At 37.4% G+C, this 12,322-nt stretch overlaps 1 protein-coding gene across 2 annotated transcripts; it reads right to left on the minus strand.

Annotated features, from left to right (window-relative positions):
- Positions 1-705: 705 nt before the first annotated feature.
- apbb1 (amyloid beta (A4) precursor protein-binding, family B, member 1 (Fe65)) lies at positions 706-10,854 on the minus strand. Of its 2 annotated transcripts, XM_024277133.1 has the most exons (15): positions 10,695-10,854; positions 8,209-8,864; positions 7,581-7,786; positions 7,430-7,489; positions 7,134-7,213; positions 6,985-7,051; positions 6,350-6,496; positions 6,075-6,202; positions 5,556-5,561; positions 5,288-5,402; positions 5,117-5,201; positions 4,961-5,041; positions 4,761-4,876; positions 4,420-4,596; positions 706-2,753 (listed from the first exon to the last, which is right to left on the minus strand). In XM_024277133.1, the coding sequence occupies exons 2-15, from the start codon at positions 8,840-8,842 to the stop codon at positions 2,598-2,600; spliced, it is 2,058 nt and encodes a 685-aa protein (XP_024132901.1). In that variant the 5' UTR covers positions 8,843-8,864; positions 10,695-10,854; the 3' UTR covers positions 706-2,597. The 2 variants fall into 2 exon arrangements, with proteins under 2 accessions (XP_024132901.1, XP_024132902.1); XM_024277134.1 differs by lacking the exon at positions 5,556-5,561 and having other exon boundaries at positions 2,598-2,753.
- Positions 10,855-12,322: the final 1,468 nt, after the last annotated feature.

The following is a 12,322-nucleotide window of genomic DNA, read 5'->3' on the forward strand; positions in this document are numbered from 1 at the left end:
TTTTTAGATGAATTTAAATAGTAAAAAATTCCATCCATAAGAATAAATGTAAGTTTTTTTCAAAATCCTTTTGTTTCTAAAAACAGTCCGCTGAGTTTAAATGGGAAAATTCTTCACCTTAGCTGACTCCCTGAATCTTAGCAAGTGATGTGAGAACTACAGTATTTCCAACAAGATGTTTTTTTCATCTCTATAGGATTCACGTCTGCAGACTCTGATCCTTTAACTCTGTACAAACAGGAGTCAATCAGTCCCCCGTCACCAGGATCCCAATCTTCCCTTTCAGAGCAGAAGCGATTGCCTTCGTGCCTTGATCTGTCCGACGGCGCCGGTGTCCCACTGTCAGTGGCGAGCAGATACCATTTGAAAGTGGCAGAGCCTATTATTAGTCGTCTGCTGAGTCCAACAGCTGATGTGCATCTTTCATCTCACAGGGAGACAAAAAACCAGCCTTTCCTTTGAACTCACAGGACGATTTTTTTAAATTTCCTTACATGAACAACAACAGAATTATTAGAGGATTCAGTTTCTATTATTTTAAATGGGAAAATTTTTGCTGCTGAACAAACATTAATAATCCAGCTCTTCCTGAACCAGAGAGGAAGGTGTTTTCAGGGTGTAAGGTCCCGACCCGCCCTTTACAAACCATCTCCTGTGCAGCCCCCCCACCATTATAAGCAATATTAAAAGACCACGAGGTAAACAGACATGATATGTTCACATTTATTGTGCAATGATTTTTTTGTCATATATACACATTTTTTACACCCAATTTACATAAAAGAAATAATTTAATCTGCTTTTTTTTCTCAGTCAGTGGCAACACAGAAGCACAATAATTCCAGGTGAAACGTGAGGGAAAAGGCAGTCACATGATCAACGTAGCTCATCTTTTGTGGCATTTTAAATACACAGGACCAGCTGGTAAGAACTTTTAGCAAACCAAATTAAAAATCATTCATTTTTACCCCATTTCATAATGTGAAATGACTATTTGACTTCTCAATTAAAACAATAATTTGGCACTCTTTTTTTTTCATATAAATGATATCTGTGTTCTGGTTGATTAAAAGACATGTAGAGTCACCTGGACTGTATTTGTTAGGGTATATGGACTGTTATGTGCTAAAGTGTTAAAACAGCTTCCCTTCTCAGCTGCTAACTACTTGGTAAAAGCTCAGCTGATGTGATAAATGACCTGTAAAGATCAGAAAACACCAAAACAGCTTACAAACCGCATTAATAATATTCAAAAGGACCATCGCTATTGTGCTACATACTGTATTGATCGCTCACAACAGACACGATGATAAAGTACAACTTGGCTATTAGTGTTTTATTTTTTTAATAAAAACTACATCTAAATAGTTAAAGTGAAATTTGTTTTAGTTGTATACATTGTAGTGTTAAAATTAAAAAAAGAAGTGGAGAGGTCAGCACATTTCAACATGTGGACGAGGAAAGAAACATAAACCGCTCATTCAAACTGTGGATACGGACACTGACTCACCCGTAAAAGAAGCGACAGGAAGTCTCACTTTCTACTGCTAGCTTGTGATCAAAACACCAACTAGAGTGGCATGCCTAAGTAACACAAAAAACGCCAATCAGCTCAGACTCTTTCCACACAGAAACAATTTACAGGATATATCGCAATGGCTCTACACTGCTGCAGGCTAAGCGCTCCATCCAAACATGCAGCTTGTGGTGAGTTTCTACAGTACTATAGAGTAGTTGTTGGTAAACAACTGCCAGAAAACCCAGAGTTTATTCTTTTTTTTTTATGAACATTACTTGTTATAAGACAATGATTTCAAACATGGCTCTGTTGTTCCTTTAGCCTCAAACTTGATCTAGTCGGACTAAAAGTGATCAAAGAACTGCCCCCTTGTCGCCTCTACATACTACGAAAAAATTGAATTATTGCACATTAGCACTGAACTTGCAAATGTTCATGCAGAATGGATGAGAACAGACTAGGGTGCTCGCTGACTACGGGACAGATGATCGTACAATTCTTTGGAAGACTATAATTACATTATTTGGGAGAAGGAGGGACAGAATTACATTGCACACAACTGTGATGCTTCCAGTGCATGTATTACAATCTAAAGTAGTCAAAAGAGGTGAAATCGTCCGACAACTGCGATACAGTACGTTCTTCAGCGATGATGATGATGATGTTAGAGGTGATAATTGCACTGAGATGGACGAGCTGATGAGAGCATTTCTGAGGAGGAATAGATCATTCTTTTCTTCGAGCTGATTTTAGTGTCAAAAATATTACATCGAATACCAACATTCATTGTTTTGTTTCTGTTAAAAACACAAAAATAGTACAGACACACCAACCAGTGACAAAACCATCTGTTGCCATGGTTACTAATGCATTTTTAAAACTCTTGTATAAAGTAAAAGCCGTAAAAAAAAATTGTTTTCTTGAGACACGTTTTCCCTACAAACTACTCCACACAGCAGACTAGAGACCAGACGTGAGAAACGGTTGTAAGGCGAAACTGTGGCAGAATGTGAGTATTTGTGAGGGGGTGTGGGGGGGGGGGAGCTCCATGACAGAAGAGGGTCGTCAGCGCCTCGACTTAAGGAGACTGAGAACCAGACCTGTAGCTCTTGAAGCTGCCCAGCAGGCTCTGAACGCCCTTCTTCACCCGCCGGGCGACTGAGTCAGCAGGAGGAGTGGGCAGACAGGATGCCAGACTGGGAGGGCGAGCGTCCAAACATTTCTGGTAACGGAGCTGACAAAGGCACACAAACACAAACGGTTTAAATAAAGTAAAGAATAAAATAATAAAAAAAAAGTGCTTTACTGTACTCTACATCTAGCCCTGAGTGCTAAAACACACTCAGACCACTTTACTAACTCAGACACACAAAGCTAATTATAGATGTAGATATAGATGGAATAATTCCAACAAACAGTTCAATGATTCACAGATTGAACCGAGATTCTTACTATTTAATCTAAATATGTCTAAATGGTTGCAATATGAAAGCCTTTTAACTGGATGAATGAAAATTGAGATAATATATTTAATCTCATTAAATCTGCCTTTAATTAGAACAGGGGATCAGAATAAAAACTGTTTAAAAAACAAAGATTTTGAAAGAAAGTTATAATATTTGCACTTTCTACGATGTCAAACTTTTGGAGTAAACAAAAAAATAAACATCACTGTTGCTTTGGATCATTTCATATCCTGAAAATATTCTGCACTGTTTTACCATCCTCAAAGTTTTGCTGACTGCACTTCCAGTAGATAGATGACAAGATTATGGTAAATGAAGACAGTTAAAAAAAAAAACTATAAAACACTAGAGACTCGTTTCTGCTGAGCAGTCCAGTATTTTGAGCATAATCATTATAAAATGGACCCATTAAGCTGTACCATTTTGGGGCCCCTGTCAGTTGTAGGTTCATAGAAAAATGGAAAATAAAATGGAACATGGATCTACTGTTGAACCCTGTTAATTTGCGGAAGGTCATCATGACAAAAGAAAGTGCCAAGAAAGCGGCTGTATTCCTCTTAACTATCTGTAATCTTCTCTCAAAAAACGTAAAACTTTTTGTATATACAAAGTACAAAAAGCAAAGCGGAAAAAAAAAAAAAATCTGCTAGATAACCTCCATTGTTGTTGTTAGCTTCACTGTTGCCGTAGACGTACTACGACGACGCAAAGTTACGCAATTGACCCATGACGGGCATGCAGATTTCATTTTTTCAATATTTTCTAATTCTATTTAACTATTTTTTTTTTCAAAACTACTTTTTATATTTATTTAAAACAAATTATTTTTTTCTAGAACTTATTCAGTAAACTAAACTTCAGTCTGTTTTTTTTCATCTAAAAAAAATAACTATATATTTTAACTTTGAAAGTGACAAGCTTTACTGACACTTTACTTTAAAGATTTATTTACTTCCACTGACAGTAGTGCATACGGTTTGTTTAGTTTATGCACCTAAAATCCAACATCTTTCTCCATGTTAAAGTGATAATAACATTACCTGAAGTGTATTTTTACTTTAGTCCTTTAGACTTATAAAGATCAAGAATCAATAATCTCAGACGTTGCCAATTTTTTGCACTCATACTTTAGTAACAAATCGCAAATATCTGAATTTTTAGATATTCGTTACAGCCGTAATCATGCTGTGATTTGACAGAAGCATCCACAGACTTTCTGATGTTTGTTTTTTTGCTCCATTATGTGCAAACACAGCAAGTCTCTGTCATCTGCCTTTAAATGCATGTCAGCATCTGAATATCTTGGAGCTGTCTACTGGTGACCACATCACCAACAACAGGTTTCAGTGACTTTTTTTTTTTTTTTTTTAAGTTTAGAACCCATGTGATATTACTGTAATGTACTAACACAATACCAGCTGTAACATCACTCACCATGCAGGCAGCCTGTACAGCCTCACTCAGGCTGGCAGCATTGGGTTCACACCAGAACATGTGACAGGTGAACTCGCGGGGACCCTCCGCCATGATGAAGGCGAACGTGTGGACATCCTTCCCCACGCCCATGAATGACAGGAAACGCACCCGACACTCTGACAGCACCTCTTCATCCTGCAGGCACAAAGATCAAATCCTGAAAACACTTAAAAAGGAACACAAATAAACAAAACAAAAACAGTAAAAGTAGTGACAGATCATTTTTCCCTTATTTTCATTTACAAACAGTCAAATAAAACATTCTCTGGACTTTTTGTCCATGGCATCTTCCGTCTAACCTGCTTTGAAAGCACTGTGAGAGTGGCCGGTGCAACATTCACAAACACGGGAGTCCAGTCGTTTTTGTCTTTGCCCAGCATCGCTGCCTCTAGTGCGTCGTTGATAACTTCCATTCCTGTTAAACACACACAATCGCAGGATTATTAACTATGTTTTTCGCTCCCATAAACTATATTCACTATACAAGTAGTTTTCTTACCAACTGGTCGAGCCACAGACTCACATCCCAGGTAATAAACATGGAAGCACTGGAACAGTTCGTTTTTAGGGGCAGGAAACTCTGTTATTAATAAAAAAAAAAAAAGTCACTAAATGAACTGCTTTAACTATATATAGTGTCTTAAATCGTGTTTACCTTCAACGGGGATGGCCAATGATTTCCCTGAGTCAGAGCAAAGTCTGCTCAGCCCTGGCTTCATTGCCTTTCTCTCCATCATAATCTAAGAAAGCACACAAAAGTGATGAAAGAAAACCCACACCGGCAGTGACATTCTAGTTAAATGTAAAGGATTGCAGCCATACTGACCTTTGAACACATCTCATGTAAGCTGGTGGCGATGTTCTTAGCAGGCGAGTCACAGCGGAACACGTGACACTTCAGAACTTGGGTCAGGTTGTCTCGGGCCACATAGGCAAAATCCCTGCAGGAGAAATCCAGAGATATCGGTCATGTAAGCAAAGTTGTACAGTTTTACGTGTGAGCTAATATTAAACACATAAAGGTTTATAAATGACAAATACACACAAAAGACGCAAACAACCACCGCACAAATACAGAATAGAAGAAAGTATACCTTTCCCTGTTTATGATGGAAAATGCAGCATGGAAAAAAGCAGAGGATCTGTCATTGTTCAAATGCGTCTGTAGTACTGTCATCTATCCAGCAGATGGCAGCAACACGCAAAAAAAATCCATCTTAAAACATTTGCTATAACATTTTCATTTTTTGCAGATTAAAAACTAAAAACAAATTGGAACATAGTGAAGAATTCAACATTTTTCTTGTCTAATCACAAGTCTAAACTAATATTTACACATTCACTCAAGGAAAAAAACAAAACACATCTGCATTTTCAGTGTAAAAACCAATAATTCAGTTTAAGGTAAGTGCAAAATTGAAAATATTTGTGTCCAATTCAATTTTAAGTCTCATGCGAAGCAAACTGTAATGTACATGTGTAATTATTAGTCATTTGAAGACAGATGATCAATTTTCAAAAGTACAGACGGTAAAATGCTGCACAAATATTTGAAGCCCTCTAAAAAGTAGAGGAAGTTCTGCTGCTTGTGTCTTGTTACTGAGGAAACTGACCTTCCGTTGTCTCTCCCAACACCCCAAACGCGGATGCTGCCGATCGGCTGAGTATGGAGCAGAGTCTGACCCAGCGGGTCGATCAAGTTCATGGTGTCATTTTCAAGAACCATTAGCATGTCTTTACCCTGCCGTGACAAACATAGAGTTAGCAGAAGGATGGCCTTTTATTGACTCTGAAGCTTTCAAAAAACGATTTAAATAGAAAAAGTCTACTTTAATGTGGTACAAAAAAAAACAGACAAGATGGTTGAGTTGAGTCAGTCTCCCCTCACCTCTCCCCAGATACCAGCCGTGTCATGAAGGTTGTGTTTGTGATAAGAGAGCTGTCTGATGCAGTTGTTGACTGCAACACTGCTCTTCCCAGATGCCAGGTCTTCCTCAGACATCTCCACCCAACCCAAAGAGCGCACTGCAAAACACTGAGAGAAAGAAAAGAACGTGTTATTTTCTTAAAAAAAATAAACCTAACTGAGAATCTGTCAAATTGAAGATAATTAAGAAAACTTTTGGCTTGCAAAGCTGTTACTTTTACTCCCCATCAAACTCTAAACTTGTACAATTCACAGCTCTTCACTTCTTCCACATTTTCTGTTACATATTTATGGATTCAGTTCACTCATTTTGACAGTAAAACGGCTCATCCATTCACCATCAGATTACAGTCAAAGTTCCATTAGCTGCCACAACCTAGTTGTGTGAAATTTATTGATGATTTAACTCCCAACCCAACATCTTATTGTTGAGTGTCAAGCAGGGAGGCATTGGGTTCCATTTATAGTCTGCCGTGATTCTGAACTCTCAACCTTAAAATGTCAGACCAGACACTCTACCACAAAGCCACAGAGCTGGTTGTTGGAGAGTTCAATGGAGAGTAAATTAAAAAAAGGGTTATTTTCCCTTCACTAACCTTAGTTTCTAAATCTGTGCACAGAGGAGCAAGCTTCTCTTCTTCCTCAGACTGGGAGCAATTGTAACTATAAAAGAGAAGCGGTTTAGAGAAAAACAACAACAGAATGGAATAGGTGTTAGAAACAAGTAAGCAAACGGTGGTCATACTTGAGATTGATTGATGCATAGCGTAGAGTTGCTCCTTCAAACTCCTTCAGGCTTTGATCAGAAGAAGCCTCTCCCTCCTCCTGCGAATAAAATCAGTTATATCAAAAAAGACTTTAAAAATGCAGGTATAGATTGAAGATTTTGCAGCAGTGAGGCAAGTAAATGTGTATAGAATTCTATTCATTGCAGCTTCTATAGGTCAAGGTAGTATAATATTTGTCTGGAACATTGGAGAACATTTTCAGGAGGTAAAAAAAAAAAAAAAACAGTTAAATGTAAATCTGGTACGACCTTACCCTCCACATCTCTGCTTCGCCTGCACCATCATCTCCGCTGCAAAGTTGAGCCCAAGATTCCTGTATAATTTGACAAAACATAATTTAACCAGAAATTCTAATTTAAGCATCGCTGGTTAGGCAAAAAAAAAAAAAACGCAGGAGACCTTACCTCAGGTTCCTCGCAGGGTGTAGTCTCCAGAGACATACTGGAGGACATCATGGAGTCCCCGACTTTGTCCAGGGGTGAAGGAGGCTCCCACTGGGTGGTGCCGGTGGGAATGTGCCAGTAGTACGTGCCTGATGTATCTCGCACTCTCATCCATCCGGAGGGCAGGTCTGTGTCCGTCTCAAAAGCACTGGAGTCCCAGAAGGACTCTGAACGGCAGCGTGGAAGAGGAACGGCGTGACAGAGAAATATTAATACACAAGGAAAAAGCCTTAGTTTGCAAAAATGAGTCCTTATGACACATGCCTACAGGAAAAAAAAGTAAAAAATGAGTTCTTTGCAAGGTTTTAACTGTTCTAGCGTGTTTAAAGACCTTATAATATTTTAACATAAGATAATACCTTAATAAAGGAATAAAGTGCATTTTATATGTAACTTTAAAAGCATAAGATATAGTTGGCTGTACTATGTGTGATTTACAATAATTTTCTGCACTGTAACAAACCTAAATAAAATATACATCAGTCCAGCAAGCTTATTCGTTTTCTTTAAGATGTATTTTGTAATCTTTACCAACACAGGGACAAAAACTGGGTGAAAATTGCTTCTAAATCGTCTAAAATCTGCGTACCCCTGTTGCCATTTGGAGAAGTGTCGGCAGTGTTGTCTTGAGACAGTGCGGGCCAGCTGGGCTCTTCATCGCTTGGTGTCCCATTCATGTTGGAGAAGAGGAGGCAAGGGTTTCTCCCCATGACGCTGCCCTCTCTGTGAGACTCCACGCTCCCCTGTCTGGACACCTTTTCTCCTTCGCTAGCATCTGATGCTTCCTTATCCTCATCCTCTTTGTTTTCCTTTTCATCCTCCTCTCTCTCTTTATCTTTCTCAGCCGTTGACTCCAAAGCGTTGATGAGCAGCGGCTCATTGAGGATGTTCTTGGACTCTTCCTGACAGAGACTGGGGGTCACTGCTAGCTTGGGGGCCTTGGTCTGCTCCTCGTTTCCCTGCTGTTCTTCCTGAGTGGTGTTCTGGTGAGGAAAGTCGTCCTTGTTTCCATTCTGGCTGATATTGCAGTTGTGATCTTGATCCTGATGATTCTCGGCTACTTTCCGGAGCTGGTTCTGGCCTTCTTTGACCCACTTGGCATTGTTGCTCGTAGACTCCTGGTCGCACCAGTGGCTGCCGTCATTCAGCTTGTTTTTCAGCTCTTCATCTTGCCTTTGTTTGTTTACAACATACGTCATATCTTCATCATCATGACCACCCATGGTAGCTTTCCATGCAAGATATCTGATGGAGAAAAAATGTTAGACGCTTAGAATTAGCACTCCAAAGAGCATGCACTTTGTAGGCAGGTTATAGTTGGATTTTTGTTTTATTTCATTTCATGTGGTTTTAAAATATAGCATTTATGTGATCTGTAATTGTGTTTAAGCACAGGCCTAAACATAAAGGTAGAAGGAGGACAGTTGTGCTTTTTTTATTACTAAATAATTTTTTGACAGATGGAATATTCCTAACAAAAAATAAGCCCAGGATGAAAACAAGCACCTAAATCCTCAACTGACAATTTCAGAGAAGGATCCTTTTTCAAGAAACCCATAATTTTTTTCCTAAAATGTCTGCGAAAACAACCACAAGGATCCCCTCCCAAAGGAAGGAAGTTTTTTTTTTCTTCCAGTTATTCTTTTTTTAACCTGAATTTTAACAGAGTGACTTAAGCCTGTAATGAAAATTCTATTTTTTAAAGAATCAGGTAAAAACCAGGTTAGTGGCTAATATAAAACCTACTATTTTTTTTCAGTGACACCATTGCTTGTTTAGCACTAAATTTTGATAGTTAAATCCTCAAACTGGTTGTAAATCAGCTGGAACCACCAAAAAAGAAAAAAAGTTTGAATATGAATAAAAGTTAGACCTGAAATTTAATGTCAAAAATATTAACATTGTGCAATGTTCAAGTAAAACGGTTAAATAAAACTCAAAGTTGGGATGTTCATGCATAGATCCAGTTTTGTAACAGACTTTAACAAATATAAAAGAGTAGCTGTTAAAAGTCAACCAATGACTCTCCTACAGAAGCAGCTCTGACTGGACCAATATAGCAGCATAACAACTTTGTTCAAGATACTTTACGTAGGCTGGGATGTTTCCGACAACAAACAGCCATTATGGTTATAGTGGGCTGCAACAGAGGCATCAAACCCTTATTAAGAATGTGGACTATTCAGTCTAAAGACACTGATTCTTACACTTCAACTGGAGGAGGGAAACCAGAACAGCACAGTCATTCGGTGGAGGCGTTTAAAGACAGTTTGACAGCTGGGAGACTTTTTTTTTTTCCCAACTTAGAAAATTACATCCCACTTGGTCAGTGGAAATGCAGCTTTTCAAGAAGCTGTGCTGCAAAATGTATGCAGGATTAAACCTTCTTTAGGAACCAACAGTTTGGTTATCATAATAACGCTTAAATCATATAATTAAAACAAGAGGTGGACATGCAAATCTTTAAGACTGTCGTTCGTTACCATCAAAGGTCTGATGCTGTAATTGGTGTAATTAGAAATTCATACATCTTAATATGTACTGCAAAAATAGAAACTGTACATAATAATAAAGAATTTCAGTAATTTTAAATCGTGTATTATCATGTTAGCAACATCTAAAATGTGCATTTTTGTTTTAAAACGTAACATTAATGCATTTGTGCATAGAGAACATTTAAAAGAAGCAAGTGTGTTATTCGTCTGTAGATGGTCGCCGGGGATTCAGTGCTGATCCCTCGACAAATAAGAACCGTACTTCAGTCGTTTCCATTTGCTAGGACGGCCTTTTTTACATTTTAAATGATACGCTTAAGATACAACAAAATGCCTACCTTGACAAATATTATGTATTCATGAAAAAATGATACAAAATATAGATAATACAAGTTACAATTCAGCGGTGGATGCTATCGCCGCAGCTGGAAATAACGGCCCTCATCCGCCATCATCACCGTCTTCTCTGCTCGGCTAATGTTAGCTTCGCCCAGCTAGCCAGCCGCGGCTTCCGAAACGAGGATTTATACGGTTGCGGCTTCGCAGAATAATCACGTTAGCTGTTCAAATGATAACTTACCGGCTCCAACAAAGCCACTGCGATCGATATTTGCTCTGGAGGACGAGTTAACTACATATTTCCACGCGTCGTGAGGGCTGCTCGGTTCTGGGTGTTTTCAGGCAGTGATGGAGGACTGACTGCGTCACGGATTTACGTCACGCCCGGAGCCCACGGAGCAGGAAGGGTGGGCTACATGAACACCGTTTTTGGAGAAAAAAGCTCCCGCGAGGAAGTTCTCTCTTCATTACAAACCCCATTACATAAACATATCAAATATTTAATAATAAAATAATTACATGTCTATTTACAGTGCAGCCAAATAAACATGAGAGGAAAATATGAATTCCCACTTTATTCATTGAGTTTTGATAAAGTAAGACTGACTTTCCCAACAAAAACTCAATAAAATATATAAACATATAGAACTCCATTTCACTGTGATCCTTCTACACTGCTTTTCCCACAAATTTAATCTTTGACCTCTTTTTGAAACAGAAAGTTAGATAAAAGTCAGTTTAAATAATTTTTCATGCATTGCACTAAACAATTAGTCTACTTACAAATACAAATTTTAAAAAAGCAACAAAAAATTGGCATTTTCTTGATTTTTACAGCCTTTAAACTGTAATATATTTTAACTCATTTGGTTCGACAAAGAATTAGTAAATACATATTTATTTTTAATTAAATCACGAAAGAAAAGGACAAACTTTAGATACAATATAGTTGTAAGATCAGAAAACCTTTTTACCACACCTTTTTAATCCAATATACAACACATTTCTTTGAAAATGTTGATAAACTGTTGCTTTTGACAAATATTTTAACTCTTGCAGTTGCATGATACTATGCAAAAAAAGAAAAAAACGTGGATTCTAGTTTCATAATTCACATTTTTAAAATTAAGACTTGAAAACACATAAATCTAAATATAGACAGTTTAAAAATAGCTCTTCATCGAAAATTAATAAATTACAAGATCCCTGCATCTATTTTTCTCATTATTTTTGTCAGAACTCTTTCAAATAATAAAAAAGCTGCAAAAAAGAGGAATCAAATTAAGAAAGCCGAATATTTACCTACCCTCTAAACATTTAACAACTTCAATATCAGTAAACTTAATAGAATATTGATAAAGACATGAAATGTTTCAGCCAGATACCTGTTAAAGTAATCAAAACAAAGTGCTTACAGACAAGTCTAGTCATTTAATAAGACACTATTTTAAATATCTATTTAATATGGGCTAATTGTGTTATGTATTGTATTTTTATGTTACTATTACTATTTTTATTACCTAATGTATTTATTATGTTGTATAATTATAATGTGTTGTTTTTGGGCTGAGGTAACAAGATAAATTCCCCATTGGGGAATCAGCGAAAGTTCTATCCATCCATCTATCTACTGTATCTATCTAATCATATCTTATCTCCTATTGTATCGTCTCTATTATTGCGTTGTATCTTATCTATCATCGTATCATATTTATTATCATATCTCATCAATCATCGTATGTTATCGTATCTATTATCAAATCATTTCAATTATCCCACCTTATCTGATCGTATCTATTATTGTATCATATCTATTATCATATTGTATCTTATCTTTTATCATATTGTATTTATTACTGTTTCTCATCT

Source organism: Oryzias melastigma, linkage group LG13 (genome assembly GCF_002922805.2).
Source record: "Oryzias melastigma strain HK-1 linkage group LG13, ASM292280v2, whole genome shotgun sequence".
NCBI lineage: Eukaryota > Metazoa > Chordata > Actinopteri > Beloniformes > Adrianichthyidae > Oryzias > Oryzias melastigma.

Bases quoted from the DNA above. Each gene is read 5' to 3' on its own strand.
- apbb1 (XM_024277133.1), bottom strand. From the start codon at position 8,842: ATGGGTGGTCATGATGATGAAGATATGACGTATGTTGTAAACAAACAA. The intron at 7,787-8,208 runs GTACGCAGATTT...GCTGCCGTTCAG, and splicing joins TTCTCCAAATGGCAACAGGG to AGTCCTTCTGGGACTCCAGT. The intron at 4,877-4,960 runs GTAAGAAAACTA...TGTGTTTAACAG, and splicing joins GTCTGTGGCTCGACCAGTTG to GAATGGAAGTTATCAACGAC.